Source organism: Pelophylax lessonae (genome assembly GCF_965119305.1).
Source record: "Pelophylax lessonae genome assembly, chromosome: 9".
NCBI classification, from domain to species: Eukaryota; Metazoa; Chordata; class Amphibia; order Anura; family Ranidae; genus Pelophylax; species Pelophylax lessonae.
This window is the reverse complement of record NC_138776.1, coordinates 151163666-151186468: the sequence shown is the minus strand read 5'-3', so window position 1 is coordinate 151186468 and position 22803 is coordinate 151163666. Positions and strand designations below refer to the sequence as shown.

Sequence of the window (22803 nt, the reverse complement as noted above, 5' to 3'; positions counted from 1 at the left end):
TGTTGCTTCCCATTTAGCAGTTTATTTATTTTAATGCAAGAAATATAGTCTGACAATGTTTCATTAAGGACGTAGCCAGACTTACTATCAATAAAAATGTATTTTCCTTCCAAGGTGCCTGACCATACACAGCTGCAGCGTGGAACATGTTGCTGTGGTATGTGATATACTTCTTGGGTACAATGCCTGAAGTGGTTCAATGACAGAAGTAGTTTGTTAATTCTCCGTGTAAATTGGCATCACATCAGCCTACTAAAACATACTCGTTTTAATTAAAGCATTATCTACGCAATAACCACTAATAAAATGATATCATATCATTTAAATCTTGGCCATGCATCTCTAGTTTAAAATATAAAAAAAAAAAAGCAAAACTTTTTTTTTTTTTTTTTTTTTTAGTTTTGGATATAATGTAGAGGGATTAGGACAACGAATACATTTTTTTTTGCTGTCTGTGTTCCTTTTAGGGAGATCCACCCTCTCTGACTATCATCGTTACTATTATCATTTTAAAGTGAAAGTAAAGGAAAATCCCCACTCCCCAGAAAAGTTATAGAGGGGAAATCTTCAAATGGGGACACTAGTTCTGGGGACCTGAGGGCCCCAAAGGATTCCCTTAGAGCCGGTTCACACTATTACGACTTGCCAGGTGACTTGGTCAGCCTGGCAAGTCGGGCACCGTCGGGTCCATTGAGTAGTACAGGACCGGTTCTAATAGGAGCGACACAAGTCGCTCCGACTTAGAAAAAGGGTCCTGTACTACTTCGGGGCGACCTGGAGGCGATTTGCAAAGACATTCATTATATGAAGTCCGTGCAAGTCGCGCCGAAGTCGCGGTGCACGCGACTTCACAGGTCGCCCTCGAAGTCGGAGCGACCTAATGTGAACGGGGGCTCACTTTACAGGCATCTTCTTCCACTTCCTGTTTTGGCTAAATCTTCCCAGAGGGACACAGATGGCAAAATGAACTGACAGGGGTTATAACCCTCCCTTACTCTATCCAAAAAAGAAAGCTCCCTAGGTAGGCATAGTCTCGTGACATCTTGTCCGGTAGTGTGCAGGCACCATCTTAGATTATATAAAGTGAATGTACACTCGTGGCTTACAGCCACTATATGCAATCTCTAATGAAAAACCTGTCAGTGTAATTTGTTATTTTATTTTTTTTAATACATTTATCAGTTTTACACTATGGAGCTTTTTCTACTTTTGTTACTCTGAGTTGCCTAACTTACTATATTGCCGATCTGGAAATTGATGAGTTGTCAGCCCTGGAAAAATACTTGGAGTAGAGTTGCAGGATTGATCCTGAGCTTATATGACCTCCAATTATAATAGTGGGATCCAACTATGAAGGGTACACCCATTATTGAGCACAGTGGTAATATTTGAACACGGTGCAGATTTTAACATTATGCACGTATTTTTTGTGTGATATTATTGGGACTTTTATATATGGGCTACACACATGGATTTTTGATTGTTTGGACACTTTATTGATCCCATGCTATTGAACTTTCTATACACATTACACATTCTTGTATTGTATTTTTGAAAACGTCTTCTAGGACGAAACGTCGCTAGGTCACGCCGTGCTGACGTCATCCCTGGAAACGTTCCAAGCGAGCGGATGTGCCTTGCCGTCCGGCCGGCGGCTTTACATGCTCTTTGTTTTTAACGATATGTAAGTGTATCTCTTTTTTTATAATAAATTCGTGGTTACGATATCACACTATTGGCGCTTTTTTCTTTATATTTGGGTTTGACATTTTGCCCATCTGCTGGGTACACTGGCTCATCTGTTTTGGATCATCATCCAACTTGACCCTGCTATTTGAGATTATCTGCTATCGGCGGTGAATGTTGGTGGATTGGATCTGGTCTGATTCCTATTTGAGCAATTACTATTTCTATCTGGTAAGGGGCCCAAGTTGTCAGTGTTGGTGGTCCTGTTGTGTTTGGGATTTCTCTTTATCTGCCTTGTCCATCCTCAATCTGGTAAGCGGCTCAGAAATCGGTGGCGGTTTCCTACTATTTTTCCTCAATTGTCTTCCTTGTTCACCTTTGGGGAGTGTCATTTATGCTTGTACACAAGTACACTTCTGGTAAGCAGTTTCACAGCTGGTGATGGATACATACACCTTTCATGTGGTGCACTCTTAGGGTGTATAAGGAATAGCACATATTGTTACGGTATTATGCTATGGCGTGTTCTCTTTTTTCCATGACCCTATGACACAATTTCTTGGGAGTTTAACACATGAGTTTCTACAATCAAGTCATCTTTGAGATTCATTTCTGCAATCACTTACTGTTTGACTGGTAAGCACAATACCTAAGGGATTTGGATTCCTTGAGAGCGGATCACATTATTCACACTATTTTGGGATTTATCTTTACACTAGGACTTGATTTATTTTTGGACATTGATTTGTTTCACATCATTTAGAGCGACTTATTTGTGTATATATATATATATATATATATATATATATATATATATATATATATATATATATATATATATATATATATAGGAATTTACACATCTATGTATATATGCACTTGCACATTATTATTGTTAACACATGTATGGTGTGTTTAGGTTTAATGACGCACATATTTTTTAGTTGAATGTTAAGGAGTGCTTCATTATATATATATATATATATATATATATATATATATATATATACATACATACATACACATACAATTGCATACATTTCAGTGATTTTAGAAGACATCAATGCTAATTCTTAACTGGCTGTTTTCTTAACAGAGGCAGGTCATTGCATTATTTTTTTTTGTGCTTGGAATATCTAATATGTAAAGCTCTGTGTAGACTTCTGGGAAAAGTAGTGGCCCAGTCTCACAGGTAGGAAATTCATTTTCTGGAAGTGTTTTGACCTGTATGGGACACCCCCAGTGTTGTTGGCTGCCATGTGGTGCCCTACTATATTAATGTGATTGGCTTGTGGTTCCCTCAAAGTGCTTCTCTAATTACAAAACTAGGACTGACCATGTGCTTATAATAGACAGATCCTCAAGTACTACTTCGCAATTGTTTGCGCTTCAGTTTTAGCAAGGTATTGCAATGGCTTGTCTAAGTTTGTTCTGAATCAAAGTAGCCAAGTATTTTGAGGATCTAGAAAGTCTTGCAACATAAACATCTGACCTGGAGAGAGGGGGAGTAACATTTTTAAACCTTTTAAGGTTTTTTTTCCCCGCAAAAAGGTGGGATTTTAACTTTGAATCATCACTTTCCTACACATCCAATATGATCCAATTTCATCTGTCACAAAAGTGCACTATTTATTAATTCTTTTACATTTTTGCACAAAATCTCTACTGTGCATACTTCACTTTTTTTTGTTATGAATATAGCTTTACAAATTAAAGACTGGTCAACGTGAAATGTACTTCCTTTTTATCCATTCTAAAAATCTGGAAAATAAATGCATTTGCATTTTGAAATTTAACTAGCTCTGCACAGGTTTTGACATTTACAGATGGTGGTGCTGTTGGGGGGGGGGGGGGTGACTGCCACCTCAAAATCCCAGATGAATGCTATTGGGACAGTTACACCATCTCATCTACCTTGTTTTTTTTCAATCAGATCATTTTTATTAAAGAAAAAATGAACACTACAACAAGATAGGTACAATAATCAGAACTCAAACACACACACATATACACATATAAAAATACCTTCAACTCGTCACATGCATATACTCCAGCATATAACTATTTTTTCCATTTTACATCCTAACAAACTACATTCTTAACACATACCAGCCCCCCCCCCCCCCCAAAGAAAAAAAAAAAAAAGCACCTCTGCCAAGATCGGTATATACTCGAAAATCAATATAGTTTTCTCCTAACACATTACATTGGTCTACCTTTTAGGGTCTCTGAGAGTCAACAGTTTTATAAACTTAAGGAGGTGTGCCTCCAAAAATCCTAATAGCGGCCATCTGTGCCGGGGCCAACCCCGGGCCAGCTAGCCATTGTTCCCAAATACGATCAAATTTTTTAAGGCTGCCTCTATGTTTGTATGTAAGATATTCACGAAGTACTGTTCTGTTTACCTCCTCAACCCACTCGGAATGACTGGGCAGAGAAGGAGAAAGCCACTTTCTCGCAACAAGCTTTCTGGCTAAAAAAAGCACTCCAAGAATTGCCGTCTGTATATTTGAAGAATAATCCTTCCCATTCAAGCAACCTAACAATCCTATTTTTGGTTCATAAGGGAGAGTAATATTCCATGTATTATTAATAGTTAATATAATTGTTTTCCAGTATCGGGTAAGTTTGGGGCATTTCCATAACATATGAATAAGCGTACCATTATGAATTTTACAATGAGGGCATAGCGGAGAGTCCCTCCTTTGCCATTTGTATAAACGAGTAGGAGTATGGTATGTACGATGCACAATAAATAGCTGTGTTATCTTCTGTGTGGATGAGAGGGAGACCTTAGTCACATTTTCCAGAATATTGGACCATTCCTCATTAGACATGGGACCAATATCCTCCTCCCATCCCTTCCTACATGTTAAAGACATCCCATTGGATATTTGATTCAAAAAGGAGCTATACAAAAATGAGATAGTACCTTTTTTAATATTCTTTCCCAGAAGCCTATATAGTATCACCGGATTAGACAGAGTCCAGAGGGAAATCTTTGCCTGTGCAGATATGGCATGTCTTAACTGTAAATATTGGAAAAACACAGCATTTGGAAGTCCAAACTCCATTTTAAGTGACTGAAAATCCTTCAGTGTTGTACCCTCATATACTTGTGGGATATATCGCAATCCATATTCAGACCACGTAGAAAAACCTTTCAATTTAAATAATTCAACAAAGTTATAATTATAGAAAAGCCAAGAATATCTCGTATATCCCTCGTATTTGAAGTGTTGCTTTGTTTTGATCCACAATCTATTTAGCAGGAACAATGTAGGACACATTGTCAGTTTCCCCATTTCTCCTGCCTCCAGACACTCCACTACATCTTTATTAGCCAAAATAGAGGATATAATCTCCCTGTTTGGTTCCCGACACTCAACATTTCCCCAGACTGCTAAATGCTGAAGCTGAGCAGCCATATAGTAAAAGTAAGGATTAGGGACTGCAAGACCTCCAGCCTCATTCACTTCCTGTAGCTTTTCTAGTTTTATACGGGGAATTTTTTTCCTCCAAATCAACGCACGAAATAAGGTATTACACCTCCTAAAAATATGTAGGGACATTATGTAGAGCATACAACAATTGTGGATTCCAAATCATTTTAATCAGGTTACAACGACCCACTACCGAGAGAGGTAATTTAAGCCAACTGGTGGTTTGTTCCTTGAACTTAGCCAATAGAGGTTCAATATTGAGTTTGACATAATTATTAAGGTTGGAATGGACAATACCCAAATACCGAAACGGTTCCACTACTCGGATCTGAGATGCCATTTGCGGCAGTGGAGCAGTGAGGGGGTCTAAAGGTAATAATACAGATTTATCCCAATTAATTTTAAATCCAGAATAGGATCCAAAAGTTTGTATAAGTGTCATCAGTGATGTCAAAGACCTATTTGTATCTCCCAAAAATATAAGAGCATCATCTGCATATAATGCTATTTTTTCTTCTAAGTCCCCTCTACGGAAACCAGTAATATGGGGATGTGCCCTAATGGCTGCTGCTAATGGTTCCACCGCAAGGGCAAATAGTAATGGGGATAAAGTGCATCCCTGTCTTGTCCCCCTATAAAGTGTAAATGAGGAAGAAAGTGTATTATTTACCCTGATACGAGCTTCAGGGGCTCTATATAATAATTTAATCCATGATATAAATGAGTCCCCTAATTTAAATTTCTCCAATACCGACCATAAATAATGCCATTCCACACTATCAAATGCCTTAGCAGCATCTAAAGATAAAACAGCTCTATGTCCCTGATTGGTAACAGGTATTTGTAAATTAAGATACATTCTACGAATATTATTAGCTGTAGAACGGTTTGGAATGAATCCAGATTGATCGGATGTATAATTTTGCTTACGATTTTTGACCGTCATATAGCAAAGACCTTAGTGAGTAATTTTAAATCAGTTGTTAAAAGGGAGATAGGTCTATATGACTCAGGATATTCAGGGTTCTTCCCAGGTTTCAATAGTAGCACGACCACCACCTCCTACATTGAGCTCGGTAGTGAGCCACATTTTTGGGCTTCTAAGAAAGTATCCAAGAGTTCTGGCAATAATATGCCTTCAAATTTTGTATATAGTTCCATCGGTAAACCATCAATACCAGGGGCCTTAGAATTTGGGAAAGTGGCCAAGGCACACCGCAGTTCCTCCAATGTAATGGGGGCGTTCAGATTCTGCCTATCCACCTCACCAACTGTTGGTAGGGATATACCGTCCAGAAACCGTATTAGGTCTGGGCGGGTATAGGATACCTTACAGGAGTAAAGGTCCTGAAAATAGGACCTGAACTCCTGTACAATAGATGGGAGTGTCACTAACCACCTCCCCCGTACCTGTCACTATCCTATGTACTACCACAGATGGACGCTGTGCTTTAGAAATAGAAATAATAGATAACATATGTCCTGTCCGCTCCCCCTCCTCAAAAAATGCTTGTGACAAGAATCTCTTATTAGATGCCTGTTGAAGCTGTACCTCCCTATATACCTTTAGTGCCATTGTCCATTAATTTTCTGTATCTGTAGAGGGCGCCTGTATGAAGTCTCTCTCCGCTCTATCTCATCATCTCATCTTCCTTGTTGAGTAACATTTTGAATGGCAAGGGTCTATTTAAATATCTCATCTATATAAAGGTGACTTGTCAATCCCTAAGTGGAACCGTCAGCCCCCTTATGACAATAATAAATGTGACTTAAAAGCTAAAGTAAAAATAGGTCAAATTCAATTAATTATTTAAATACAGAACACAATGGCATCGTAGACATATCATACACATATGCACAGGATGCCCAATTGACCCCTGCTGCACTACATTAAATGAAGTAGAAAAAGATTTTAGTGTAAGTTGCTAACTTACCTGTACATTTTTTCAGAGATTTGTTTTTTACTGTTTCACAAAAAAAAAAAACTGGTAATGTTCACATTACCAGTTACCTTCAATATAGTTTTATAATAAATATTTAGTATGAGCTATGCTTTTTTAAGGTGCATAAATAACAATTTATGTTTTTTTTTTTAACTAAGTACTTAAAAAGACTGCATATCTCATTAAACTTTGGAATACTGAAAAATGAGTGGAGTAATCAAAGTACTAATAACTCTACCACTGTGTGTATGTTTTATAAGGCCCCTTTCACACAGGCTTTCCAATCAGGCCCACCTGTCAGTTTTTCAGGCGGACCTGATCGGACGCTCCATACACCACGGAGCAGCGGATGTCAGCGGTGACATCTCCGCTGACACCCGCTGCTATCCGATCTGATCCTGTCTGTGAAATTCAGATGGATGGAAACCCTATTTCCCATCTGTATGGAGGATCGGATCGCCTGTCCGTTTTAATCTGATCTCCCATAGAGGAGAGCCGGGATCTGACAGGTCCGTCTCTGCACAGTGAGTGGAGACGGACCTGTCTTGCGCCTGTTCAGCAGGAAACAGCGGACCGATCCCCGCTGAGCAAAACAGAGTCCGACAGGCGGAAAGCCTAACCCTAACTCAAGCTTCAAATGTGCAGGAATAAACTGTAAAGAGTATTGTCAAGACTGTAAGCACATTTTGCAATGTTGCATAACAATTTGTAATACCACCTATGATATAGTGGATCTAGGTAAATTGTTTGTATAAAGCACATTTCCCTTTCAGTGTTTACCATGACATTTTTACAAATATTTAGTGTAAACAGGAGAGATCTCATCATTTGCTTTCCATTAAACCTTTACAAATGTTTCTTTCAATAATACAGCAGACTAGAACATCAATGCGTATTCTAAAGCATGTCTTTACCGAACAAGAATTCATCATCCTGCCATAGATTGAGAAGGTCTGTTTTTAAACCTCCTGAATGTGAAAATTACATATTCTAGTTTGGGTCTACATTGGTGATTCCAATCTATTGCTACTAAGACATTTAAAGTGGAACTAAACCCATAAACTTAACTGTTTTCCCAAAACAACTACATACAAAGCAAGGTGTGAATGATAACTGTCACACGTGATTGTGCTCTCAACCGAACTGTCAAACCATCAAATAGCTGGAAAGGGAAAAAAGTGGAAGTAAAATCTATTACTGTATACCCAAGGTTTAAAAAGCTGCTTCTCCCCTCCTTTTACTCATGATGCATACTTCTTGTAAAAAACTCTGTGTAAATACCTTCTTTTTATCTCTTTTAGTAAAGCCACATGATCTCTAAGCTGCAGATCACCCTTTGTTTATGTGAGCCTCTACTTCATCTTTAATACTGCTACTAAAGCTGCTAGTGATCAAAAGTAGAACAGAAGGAAAAAAACTTTTTTTTTACTCTTTGTAGAGTAGCATAGGGTTATACCCAAGTTGGGTTTTTATTTTGCCATCTGTGTCCCATTGGGGAGATGTTTGTTCATTTTCTATACAATAGCCAACCTGTGTCACCAACAAAAACAAAAGAAACGTGTAAAAATTACATAAAACATTCAGCGCTCCTCTGTATTATGTAATGACAATTAATCCATGGATAAACCCACTGAGAGTCTGTGGTATAACATCAATGCTAGCAATAGTAGATGAATGATAGAGGGGTGGGTGAAGAATGGATGGTTGGATGATGGATGAATAAAAGGTGGGTGGATGGATGGATGGATGAATGTAGAGATAGATGAAATGTTGTTCATTTCGGCAGCTCCCGTAAGATTTCGGCAGGATCACGTCATGTAATACTGAAAAATAATTTAAAAAGGGGGCAACGTTCTTGGTATGAACCTCAGAACCCTGCTTTTTGCTATGTCCAACCTATGTCACCAGAACTATGTCCCAATTGGAAGATTTCTCCTCTATTCCTATTCTACTGACCACTCAAAATTTGGGATTTTACTTCCAATCTGGGTAATAACAGTCACCAGGACAAATTAAAAAGGTGAATCCCTCTAACGGGGACACAGACAGCAATAAAACCCAGAGAGGTGTTCTAATCCCTCTCCACTCTCTAAAACTCAAAAAAAAAAGTTTTGCCCTCAATTATACCTGAATCCCTAGGTGTAGCAAATGGTTGCTACACAAATGGAACAGATTACACAAATGTGGTAGCATCTTGTAGTGATCAATTGCACATGAATAGAGCATTGTAAGTTAATGCAAAATTTGACATGCTTCTTGTGTAGGCTGCTCCACAGGAACCATTTGTTAGCTAGAGATTAAATTGCTAGCAATTTTAATAGCAATATTAACCTACTAAATCACCAGCCTATTTAGGTGACTGCTGGCAAATAAGAAAATGTCTTCTTAGCAAGAAATAAATTCACCGGTGTAGCCCTCGCATTATTTCCATGATTAAAACATTCAACCTTTTCACCACTCGCAAGTCCACTATCCGCAGTCAGAGAGAATACCAAACTATAAATTGGAGTTAGCACAAACTTTCATTAAACAAATGCACATTTTGGCACATCTATCTTCAGAAATTTTCCATATGTCCCACGCAGCATTTGGTACTCCATCAGTAAATTAAATGTCAAAAAGAGCTAGAAAAGCTGAAAGGCTAAGCTTTCACCACACACATTTATAAAATTTCACAGTGAAGCACTTCCAAGAACCATCCCATAGCAGCTGTGCATCTTGTATCTTCCTTGTGGTTTTATCTGCATAGCCCTAAATTCCCAGCATGTTAAAATGTTTGTTACCCCAGCATTTCATATTTCTGTGCTGGGAACTCAGCCTGTTCTCCAATGACCAGACTTGTCCTGACACCCCCACCCCCCCCTGCACAGTCATTTACTGGGTAGATCAGTGTACTGTTGCTTCTCCTCCCCCAGGTTGACAACAGAGGGAATGTGATCACTTATAAAAAAGGCGAAAAAAGTGTTTATGTTTTTTTATATCTATACGCAAATGTTTTGCCTTTCATTTCTATTTTAAACTGAAAGGGTTGTTTTAAAAAGTGATCATTTACAATAACTTAAATGTCTGGGCATGATGATTGGCTGCAGAAACATTAAGTACTGCATATTCTCCCCAGATTTCCACCACAAGGTGGTGATAGCTCTTTGTTTGGCTCCAAGTCCCACTGTGTTGTCAGACCTCACAAGTAAAGGTATACGGCAAGCTAAGGGCTAGATTACACAGGCATTTGAGACGTGCTGAGCATTCATACTGACTTAATGTAAAGTATTAATATTATTATTATTATATAGGATTTATATAGCGCCGACAGTTTACGTAGCGCTTTACAACTTGAGGGTAGACGGTACAAATACAATACACTTTAATACAGTACGAATCAGAGGGCCCTGCTCGTTAGAGCTTACAATCTAAGAGATATAAAAGCAAAAACACAATTTGAGCTCAAGCTGACCTTAACTGACCCCAAGGGCTTGGGCACACTAGCCCTAATACTTTATCATGCATATGTTTACTTTAGCTACACAGACATATTTTATTTCCTTCAACCATAACAATTTCAAAATATATTCTGACTTTTCTGTTCTCCTAAAGGGAGCCAGTCACTCAATCTTAATCACCTCATAAAAGGTTACCTTTACGCTCCATTTACACTAGTACGACTTGTCAGGCGATTTGTGTGCCCTCAAGTCGCCCCAAGTCGCTTGTCATAACAAATGCAATGTAAATGAATGAGAGCCGTCTTAATATGCACTACTGAAGTCGCTTCGACTTCAGAAAAGGGTCCTGTACTACTTCAAGGCGACTTGTATCCGACTTGTGCCAATAGACTTCAATGGGAGTCGCCTCCAAGTCGGATCCTTATCTTTTGTCAAGCGACTGTGATCCGACTTTCAAGGAAGAAGGAAAATTAGCCAGGCATTCCCCACATTGCAGCCATGCCTACAGTTCCTATATACCATTATCTCTGCCTGGTCTGTGTGAGTGGCACAGGTGGACACAGATAAGTGGCACTGGTGGGCAGTGGCACTGGTGGACACTGATACGTGGCACTGGTGGACACGGATACGTGACACTGATACGTGGCACTGGTGGACACTGATTCGTGGCATTGATACGTGGCACTGATATGTGGCACTGGTGGACACTGATTCGTGGCACTGATACGTGGCACTGATATGTGGCACTGATGGACACTGATTCGTGGCACTGATACGTGGCACTGGTGGACACTGATTTGTGGCACTGATACGTGGCACTGGTGGACACTGATATGTGGCACTGGTGGACACTGATTCGTGGCACTGATGGACACTGATTCGTGGCACTGATACGTGGCACTGGTGGACACTGATTCGTGGCACTGATACGTGGCACTGGTGGGCAGTGGCACTGTTGGACACTGATACGTGGCACTGGTGGGCAGTGGCACTGGTGGACACATACGTGGCACTGGTGGGCAGTGGCACTGGTGGACACATACGTGGCACTGGTGGGCAGTGGCACTGGTGGACACTTACGTGGCACTGGTGGGCAGTGGCACTGGTGGACACTGATACGTGGCACTGGTGGACACTGATACGTGGCACTGGTGGGCAGTGGCACTGGTGGACACTGATACGTGGCACTGGTGGGCAGTGGCACTGGTGGACACTGATACGTGGCACTGGTGGATACTGATACGTGGCACTGGTGGGCAATGAGGAAATAAGTTAAAAAAACAGAAAAGGGGAATTAGGTCACAACACATCATATTCTGATTGGCCAAATACAAAGTCGTCTATCATATAAGTCGCTTTAAAAAATTCACAAGTCGCGCTGAAGTCGCGGTAAAGTTGCAGTAAAAAGTCGCTCTGTCATGGGGCAACTTATGGTCGCGGTAGTGTGAGCCGAGTCTAACCTCAAATTAAAAGTAAACCTCACAACTTATTTAAAAAACAAACAGTGTGGAGAGCAGATTTACCATCAGCATGGAAATTGATTGGCATTGCAAGTAAAGCAGAGAGGGATGTTTAGACGTTCACCAGTAGAGGCTCCTCCAGTAGAGGCTTTTTACTTCTTTTGAAAACTGTTGCTGCAATCTTCAATGCAACACAGTCTAACATATAATTCACTTGTTATCCAGGTTGTTTTTTTTTTTTTATTGGAAAAAAAAAATACAGTTTATTTCACCTAAAATAAATGTTAGACCAAAACGTATTTTCTTGTTTCTAGTGGGGAAGTATTAGAACATCTGTCAGGTTTGTCTGCTATCCAGAGTTGCATTGAACAAAAGTTTCATCAGTTTTTCTGACAACAGTTTTATTAGACAGTGCCAAAGGTTCTAGCCCTTCCTCACTCCAACTTAAACTAAGTAAAAAAAGTTTTTGCTTGATATTTACCTTAAACCTTTTATTCCCTATTCATGTTATGTTCCAAACAATCTGTGACAACCACCAGAAAATAATTTGCAACTCTTGCATTGCCTGACTGGTACCTAATGCCTAAACAGGTGTACAAATTGTCAGAACATTTAGAAGAAATATTTTTTGCCACATTGTTTTCCAAATAAACATCCTAATACTCTCCAGATATCTGTCAAAGATTTACCTTGAGAAGCTCCCGTGGAAAGTCTTTTCCTCCATTTAATCCTTCCAAATTTCCAATGAATTCTGAACACGACATTCTTTTGCCAATGTTCTGAAAGATAAAACAGTATTGGGGTAATAAACACAATAATTTGTAGAATGAATTGGAGCTTGGTTCCTTGAGAAGCATTACAGAGCATGGAAAGAGGAGACGTTGTAGTAAGCCTTTAACCTGCTGCCTGTCTATTTATAAAAAAACATGCTGTCACAGAGTACCTGTATACATTAACAGCCTATCAGTTTGTTTGTCCCTCAGCCAATAAATTCCACTTACTTTCTTTAAAGTAAACAGGGTGTTATAAAGCAAGGTTTTTGCTTCTCATTAAATTGCAGCGGGTAGAAAAACAAGGCTACTCTGAAGAAAACAAAAAGCGCTAAACTATTGTTAGCACTTGATCCAAATATGCATTATTTTCACTGATCATGTTCATTTATGTTTACATTGAATTTACTTTTTAAACTATACTTGAAGTCCAAAGCAAGTTGAAAAAAATCTAGGGTTGTGACAAAAAAAAAAAAAATCATTGCTTTCTAACTTTTAAAGGCCCCTGCAAGCCCTAGAGCACAGGGTCCTCAATATACAAACATCTACTAGAAACGACAGCGTTTTTTTTCTCTAAGGCTCCATATTGGTTAGAAGGACATTTATTTCACTATTTGCTTTGAAGTAAATCTCAGTGTTCACCAGGGATATATTTCTAGAGTGTAAAATGTATTAAAATATAGAAAATCAAAAAAATGTAACAATATTATGTACAATGTCAATCAAATCACATGGATTTTCTAAACTTTGTTGCTCCCTCTATGTGAAAGTAGCAATGGTAAAGGGCCTCATTTTACTTTGGAACTGTGAATAATAATGGTGGCATTAATGCATTCCACAGAGAACCAAGCATACATGTTTAGACTATTTGTTGAATCAAATTGAATTATCTCTAGGATTGCAAATTTAGAAAGTGTCTTGGATATAATGATTGTTTTTTTATAACCCTGTTTTAGGACTCTTGCACACTGCAGGTTGAAAACACTCAGGATAGCGTTTTTTTTTTAATGATCTAAAATGCAGTCCATTGTTTACAGACCAATGTGCCTATACACAAAGGCACGTAAATAAGTGCTGCATTTTGATAAGTAGAAAATATGCAATGAGTTCACGGTCAGTATTTTGAGTGAATACGCGCAAATATGCCTAACCCTAAACACCCGAATATAATATAATCGAAAATGTTGATGCTCAAACATCAGTATCATGTGCAAGAGGCTTTTATGTATTTTTCAATTTTCCTTAAACTTTTACCTTACATAAAATATACCTTTTATATCTACAATGCCAGCTGAACTTACATGTCCATGTAGGTCTGTGTTTAACAGCATCAGTGCACATGTCAAGGTATGAACTCCATCTGAAATCAAAATAGAGATATGAGAAACCAGAGAGCCAATATTTAAGAACATACTGCTTTCACAATCCATTTATAACTATTAAACTAAACATAAATTACTGTATCTTATATACTATTGAAGTAAATAAAACAGAAAATGAGGACATAATAAATAATTAAAAATAGTATCTAAACCCAAAAATGAAAATGATTAATTCACCACATCTAAGTATTGATAAGCTGTAATGTTTTAGTTCTCTCTATTTTCACTTTGGTCATCCTTCAACCTAGAAACTTCTGACAGGATAATAAAGAATGTATCTGAAATAAATTTGCTTAACCTGAAAAAAACTATTTGAGATACCATGACAAAGGACTGGTAAGCTTAAATAAACTAACCTTTCTTCTTCGGTTTTATTTTAACTTTGAAGATACATACATGCTACAGAGAATACGGAAGTTGAATTTGTATTCAATAATAAATATATGGAACTGGGGAAGGAAAAAGGGAATCAGGTCACGTAGTAGGACGAAAATGAGTACAGACAGCCAAAACTAATATGAAAATAAAATAACAAATATTAAACCATAATGTAAAAGACCTTGAAAGTACGACAAGAAAAAAAAAAACACAACATAAGAGTGACTGCAAGAGAGAAAAATTAAAGTAAAGAAAAATGGAAATCTGAATATAAAACAAATTCAAGTAAATTGACTAACAATGCACGGAAACACAGCCAATGGATCTCAGGGTAAATCAAATTGATGATGGGCTTCTGGTCTTTTTTATTTCACTTGACATTGAATAAGTGGAGAATAGGTGTCATCTGCTAAATCAGGTCAGAACAAATGTCACTCAGATCAGTAAGCAAGCTTTACGCAACCTGCCTATGACTATACACATAGATGAAAAATACATAGTCAAAGAGTAAGGCCAGCCATAGGCAGATTAAAATTTGGCTGGTTCAGCAGGAACCGGCCGAATTTCAATCCATCTATGGGCAGGCTGGTTGTACTGAAGTTGACCAATCGACTTCAGTACAACCAGGCTGTTAAACTTTCCTTGTGCGATCAGTGTCGGCGACTATAGCTATCAGCAGCGTTCATTGTTTTCTGACAATAGCACAGCGGGAGAGATTCCCCAATCAACACAGACAGTGAGTTTTGAGCAATTTTCTTTCCTACAATCTCCAATGGAGTCTCAGATTTTTCCTCAGATTTTAGTCATACAAGTTTATGGGTTTAGTAAGGGAGAGATGCGGGCAATTGCTTTGTTTGGTTTGCGCTACATACTGAATCTGAAAAGAGGAAAAAGCAGCATTAGAAAACAACTTACTGAAAGAGCAGCTTGCAGTGGCGACCAAGTGTTTAGAAGACACTGCAAGTAAGACAAATGATTTAGAAATTAGGGCACTCAAAGTCAAACCTACAGTGGCTTTGAAGTGTGTTCAAACCCCTGTAGGCAAAGCTGAAGATTTGAATGAGCAGTGCACAGACCTCATGATCAAATCTAATGATGCTCTTATAAAGGACAAAGGCCCTAAGTCTGTAAGCAGTAGTAGGACATGTGCCACTAATATTTCCCATAAATGGGAAGCTGGAAATCTGATCAGCTCAAATAGAGATGGACGAGCTGGATTAGATGAAAGGAAGGAAAGACTTAGGTTTTTTTGTAGTCATAGACTGGGGCACATTGGTAGGGAGTGCCATGTTGTCAAGAATGGACAACAGCAGGCCAGTGTTCCCAGGACAGCCCCAGAGAGAAAGATGCAGGTTTATTCTTTCTGCTGGAAATCTATGCCTTTTCGTGGAACAGTGGTCACCCTACAAAAGTTTTGCATTTTAAAATGGGCAGATAGAGAAATGTGAGCAGTGAGCTATGCTTTTGGCACAGTAGAAAGGAACATATAATTTGCTTTGTCTCTTACACTTTTAAGGTAATAAACATTTGAGAGGTAGAGCAGGCAGAGGAGATGACCAGGCCACAGGGGATGAGGCAGACCAGAAGAGGAGATGAGAACCTGAGGAAGACGCGGATGATTTCCTGATGGTGGCTGAATTTGAGTGGACTTTCATCCGAGCATTCCTTATGACCAGGAGGACAAGGGACTTTCATCTACTTTCTTTCCATCTATGTTACACAAACTGCCAAAGACATTGTAACCCTGCTCAAAAGAATTTTCCAGCTTGTCCAGGGACAAGTCTTATCGCCCAGAACATACTAGGGTTGAAAGAGATTTTTTTTCTCTCATTTACAATACGGGGGGGGGGGGGGGTTATTTTGCCCTTTCCTGCACAAAAGCTATGAAAGCTGCTGAGAATTACTAAGTTTCCAGTTTTTCACATATCATGCTATAAAATCAAGAGGTGGAATGTGTTATGGATTTTTTTTAGGTGATTTTATAGCATAGTTAAATGCAGGAAGCAGTCTGGAAGATCCTGGATCCTAGAAGATAAATTCATCATAAAGACAAAAAAGAAAAAAATGATCTGATGCATCAAAAGCGAGATGCCTCCATCCAGTGGCGGCTGGTGCATTGGGGACGCAGGGGCGCTGCCCCCCCTACCCATGCGTCCGGCCCCCTAAACTACATGCAGGGTGCTGGACGCATGGATTCCAATGGGTTTTTTTTTTTTTTTTTTGCAGCACGTGATTATAGCCAGAGGCTCTAATAGGCTTCAGAAAGGGTGGGCTCGGGCGCAGCGCACTGCTCCCTGAGCCCACCCAGTTGAGTGACAATAGCAAATTAATATTCGCTATTATCACACGGATCCTCCTCCCAGCCAATCAGGAAGTGGGTCCTGAGACCTGTTTCCCAATAGGCCGAAAGGAGAGGCCAAGCTATTGGCCAAGAAGGAGGAGGAGGAGGGAGGAGACCCAGGGGAAGCCACCGCCGCCTGCTCTCCACTTTAGTCCAGGGTGAGTGAGCCAGCGATGGCGGGAGGGTGAGGTATGTTGTGCGAGCGAGCTGGTGTGGTCCAGGGGGGGGTATGGTGTGGTCCGTCTGTCACCCCCCTGGCCCATGGAGCACCAGCCGCCACTGCCTCCATCCCTAAATACAATAGAATAGAAAATACATGGGTCATGTTACTTTAAATGAGGCAACACACAAAATAAACATATTAGTAATCTCTACCACCACATGGGGCCAGTAGGCTGACTTCTCTGTCCTGCAGGGAGCGGCCGACTCTGTGCTCTGCTGCGCCCAGCCTTTGCGTGGCGTTTTGGCGGTCACCCATCCGTAGCCTCTCTTCACCAATGGGCGATATTTACCAGATTACTGGGGCTTTTTTTGATCTCATTCGGATGGTATCTTTATTCACACTTATACTATGGGTCTTTACATTAACACCATTCAAATAGATATAGCCTGGAGGCGCTACTACACATTCTCATACTTTGGACACTTGCTAACTGATCTGTCCTCTGTTTGCCCGGGAATCCGGTTGGGTTACTCTGCCACAGTCCCCGGGGTAGGCATGTCAGGAAAGGAATCAGCATTCAGCAACAATAGAATGCTGGATGCAGAGCAGGTGTGTCACCACGCCCATCTCCCCAGCCCTGGCCCTATATAAGACACTCTCTGGCTGTGCTTCAGTGCTGGTTTATCATCAGCTCCTGTACCCGTGACCTGTTCGATTGCCTGTTGTTCCTGTTTATCCCGGCTAGCTCCTTTGACTTACCTGCATCTCTCCTCCGTTTGACCTTGGCTTGCCTGACCACCCCTTACTCTAAAAGACACCTCTGCTGGATCTCCTGTGTACTGACCTTGGCTTGGATCCCACGGACCCTCTCTCTTGTGTGGCCCTCTGTACCTTCATCTCCTCGGACTGATTATCTGTGTATGACCCTCGGCCTGGCATTAACCTTTGTCTCTTTTCTCTGAGCATCTATAGATCTCCTGGAAGCGGTCCTGAATCACCATCCATCCATCCATCCGGGATCCATCCGCATCCAGTGCTCCTTGGGACGTGTCATCTCCTGTTTCACCACCAGGGGTGATCAGCACCGAGCTGCAAGGGAAGCCCTCTCAGCACTTCGGCCTCCACCAAGGTAACTGACAGCATAAACCAGCCATGTCAGAGGCCGACAGAGGTGCTTCCCCGCTCGAGGCTCTGTGCCAACAGGTTTCAGCCCTGACCCAGGCCGTACAAAGACTACAAGATGGTTACTTCCAGCTGGAAGGTCGGGTACTTAACCTAGCCGGCTCCTCCTCCCCGACGGACCCTACTCAGCCTGCCACTAGCTCGCTATCGGCTCCGTCCCAACCGGATCAAGCTAGCTCCGCCCATTCAGTTTTAGCTCCGCCACCAGAGCCACGGGTGCCCACGCCAGAACGCTTCCGTGGGGAGCGAAGGAAGTTCAGGGCCTTTAAGAATGCCTGTTTGTTATATCTGGCTCTCCAGCCTAGGACCTTCTCCTCTGAATCCATTAAAGTAGGGTTTATAATTTCCCTATTGGCTGACGAACCTCAGACTTGGGCACACAACCTCCTGGAACAGAAGAGCCCGATCCTAAATTCCGTAAGCTCCTTCTTTGAGGCTATGGCCCAATTATATGAAGATCCCCAGCGCACGGTCACCGCAGAGTCTGCCTTACATGCCCTACAACAGAACAAACGCCCGGCCGAGGACTACACTGTAGATTTCCGTAGGTGGGCAGCCGACACGGACTGGAATGAGGCAGCATTGAAGTATCAGTACCGACATGGCCTCTCTGAAGCTCTAAAGGACGAGCTTGCTCGAGTAGAGACACCAGCATCCTTGGAAGATTTAATCTCCCTTGCCATCCAGATGGACAGGCGTCTCCGGGAAAGACGCTCAGAACGCCTCCAGGGGGCTCGAGCTACTTGGGTCATGCCTAAAGTTCCATTTGCTGCCTCTCCTCTTCCTGGACCAGCTGTCAATGCCTCTGCAGATTGTGAACCCATGCAGATTGGGCTAATTCGTTCCTCCCTAACCCCCGAAGAGCGACAACGTCGCCGCCAGGCGAACCTCTGCCTATACTGTGGAGCTCCTGGCCATTTTCTCCGCAACTGTCCTGTGAGGCCTAGTAAGTGCTATTCACGGTCTGTTCTGAACTGTCAGGTCTCTGAGCCATCCCCTGCTCACCTTACCCTTCCTGTCTCCCTACAGGTAGCCAAAGAGAGGATCCAGCTGACGGCAATTATTGACTCCGGAGCTTGTAGTTGTTTCCTGGACTGCACTCTAGCTAAGAAACTAGGAGTCCCCCTGCAAGTTAAGGAGCAACGGCTTCAAGTCTTTCTGGCCGACGGGTCCTTGCCTATCTCCGGACCCGTGACCAAAGAGACCTATCCGGTTCTTACTATCACAACCCCGGGCCATCAAGAGTTCATCCGCTTCAATGTCTTGTCCTCTCCCTTATTCCCGGTAATCCTAGGCCTACCTTGGCTCCAGGCTCACAATCCCCAAATTTATTGGGTAAAGAAGAAGATCTCCTTCTCATCCAAATACTGCCAGGATCACTGCTTCCCTCCTGGACCCAATGCCCCTGCCGCTTGTCTAGCCGTCCAGCCGGTCCCAGACCCCCTTGAAGACCTTCCTGAAGCTTATCGGGACTTTAGGGATGTATTTGACAAGAAAAAGGCTGATGTTTTACCCCCTCACAGGCCCTACGACTGCCCTATTGAACTTCTCCCAGGGGCAGAGATCCCTTTCGGAAGAATATTTCCCCTGTCTGAGAAGGAATTGGAAACTCTTCGAACCTATGTCAATGAAAACTTGGAAAAGGGGTTCATCAGGCCCTCATCCTCTCCAGCGGGTGCTGGAATCTTCTTTGTTGAGAAGAAAGATGGCACATTAAGACCCTGCGTTGATTACCGGGAGCTCAACAAGGTGACCATCAAGAACCGCTATCCTCTCCCTTTGATTCCAGAGTTGTTTCAGCGCTTCCGGACTGCCCGGGTCTTTACTAAATTAGACCTCCGAGGGGCATACAACCTTATCCGCATCCGAGAGGGGGACGAGTGGAAAACGGCATTCAGGACCCGGTTTGGCCACTTCGAATATATGGTCATGCCCTTCAGGCTGTGTAACGCCCCGGCCACTTTTCAACATTTGGTGAATGACATTTTTCGAGAGTTTCTGGACAACTTCCTAATTGTGTACCTAGATGACATCCTGGTCTTTTCTTCCACTCTGGAACTCCACCGGATCCACGTTAAGAAAGTACTAGCCACCCTGAGGAAACATGGGCTCTATGTGAAACTGGAGAAGTGTGAATTTGAGAGAGAGTCCATCCAGTTCCTAGGGCTCATTATCTCAACAGGGGGTGTATCTATGGACCTGCAGAAGGTGAAAGCAATTCTGGAGTGGCCAGCCCCCACAGACAAAAAAGGAGTTCAGCGATTTGTGGGTTTCGCTAACTTTTACAGAAGGTTTGTGAAGGGGTTTTCAACAATTATTACACCCATCACCCAACTTACGCGCCAGCAGATCCGCTTCCGCTGGTCACCGGAGGCTCAGTCAGCCTTCGATGAGTTAAAGAACCTGTTCGTGACCGCACCTATTCTCCAACATCCGGACCCAGCTTTACCCTACATCCTCGAAGTGGATGCCTCGGAAGTAGCCACAGGGGCTATCCTGTCCCAGCGACAAGGCCCAAAGGCCTTACTACATCCGGTAGCGTTCTTCTCTCGGAAAATGTCACCCCCAGAGAGGAATTACGATGTGGGAGACCGGGAACTCCTGGCCATTAAATGTGCCTTAGAAGAATGGAGGTACCTGCTGGAAGGTGCAATGCACCCTATTATGATATTCACGGATCACAAAAATCTAGAATATCTCAGGGCCGCTAGACGCCTAAGACCTCGGCAAGCCCGGTGGGCTTTATTTTTCTCACGCTTCAATTTCCATATCACCTACAGGCCAGGGTCGAAGAATGGAAAAGCGGATGCCCTGTCCCGGATGTTTCCAGACTCTCCCAGCACAACGGAGCCCAATACCATCTTGTCAGCTCAAAACTTTTTCCTGATCCACGCTGACCTACAAACCTCAATTCAACAAGCCTCTACCCAATGTACAGGACTTGAAGCAAAGTCTCTAAAGAAACGGGATGGACTCCTCTGGTACCAGGAAAAAATTTTTGTTCCCGCACAAGTGAGATTGATGGTCCTCAAAACCTTTCATGACCACAAACTTGCCGGACATTTTGGGGTGAGAAAAACCTACGAACTTATTCAACGCCGCTTTTGGTGGCCTCAACTGCACCAGGACTGCAGAATGTATGTGAATTCCTGCATTACGTGCCAACGGAGCAAAGGGGCAAAAGTCAAGTCATGGGGCCTGTTGAGGCCATTACCGATTCCAGAGCAGCCCTGGAAAGGTTTATCTATGGACTTTATAGTTGAACTACCGCCCTCAGAAGGGTTTACCACCATCCTAGTAGTCGTAGATCGACTTTCAAAAATGGCTCATTTCCTGCCCATGGTGGGCACTCCTTCTGCCTTGGAAACAGCCAACGCATTCATCAAAGAGGTGGTCAGGTTACATGGACTTCCGAATAATATAGTATCAGACCGAGGCGTTCAATTTACCTCTAGATTTTGGAAGGAGCTCTGCAAGGCCTTGGCGGTTGGAGTGTCCCTGTCCTCTGCCTACCATCCACAAAGCAACGGGCAGACGGAAAGAACAAATCAAACTCTAGAACAGTACCTCCGATGCTTTTGCACCAGCTCTCAGGACAACTGGGTCTCCCTGCTCCCATGCGCAGAATTCGCTTACAATAATTCTGTACACTCCGCAACCAACCAAACCCCGTTTTGGGCTAATTATGGCTTCCATCCTTCTTTCTTGCCCAACTTGGACCAGGAAATCACGGTTCCCGCAGTCCTGGATCGTCTGGCTGCCATTAAAGCTAATTTTCAGTTACTACAGGACAATATTGAGAAAGCCCAACAGGATTATAAGAAATTCTTTGACCTCAAACGGAAGGTGAACCCTGCACACAAGGTGGGAGATAAGGTCGGGCTCTCGTCAACTAATTTAAAACTTTCTTGCCCATCCAAGAAGTTGGGGCCAAGATTCATTGGTCCTTTCGAGGTCAAGAGAGTGGTGAACCCTGTGGCCTTTGAATTAGTCTTGCCCGGTTCTTTCAAAATTCACCCGGTGTTTCATGCCTCGCTACTGAAGCCCGCAATACCGAGCCCATACCCGGGGAGAGAAGAGGTACCACCTCCTCCAGTTGCAGTGGAAGGGGAGCCTGAATTTGAGATTGAGACTATCTTAGATTGCCGACGGAGAGGCAATCGCACTCAATACTTAATTAAATGGAAAGGATACCCCCCAGAGGACAATTCCTGGGAACCATTGGGTAATATCCATACTCCTAAGCTTCTGAGAGAATTTCATAGCAAATTTCCGGAAAAACATGGTCAGAGGGCATCCAGAGGCTGCCCCTCGGGGGGGGGCACTGTCAGGAAAGGAATCAGCATTCAGCAACAATAGAATGCTGGATGCAGAGCAGGTGTGTCACCACGCCCATCTCCCCAGCCCTGGCCCTATATAAGACACTCTCTGGCTGTGCTTCAGTGCTGGTTTATCATCAGCTCCTGTACCCGTGACCTGTTCGATTGCCTGTTGTTCCTGTTTATCCCGGCTAGCTCCTTTGACTTACCTGCATCTCTCCTCCGTTTGACCTCGGCTTGCCTGACCACCCCTTACTCTAAAAGACACCTCTGCTGGATCTCCTGTGTACTGACCT

The 22803-nt window shown here is 42.2% G+C and overlaps 1 protein-coding gene across 2 annotated transcripts in view; it reads right to left on the bottom strand.

Annotated features, from left to right (window-relative positions):
- Positions 1-22803, bottom strand: part of PSD (pleckstrin and Sec7 domain containing) — a 543824-nt gene that overhangs the window by 208002 nt on the left and 313019 nt on the right. For both annotated transcript variants that reach the window (XM_082267402.1, XM_082267403.1), the window contains exons 9-10: positions 14044-14102; positions 12662-12751 (exon numbers count right to left, since the gene is read on the bottom strand). In XM_082267402.1, coding sequence (XP_082123528.1) covers positions 12662-12751; positions 14044-14102 — 149 coding nt within the window. The remainder of the gene's footprint in view (positions 1-12661; positions 12752-14043; positions 14103-22803) is intronic.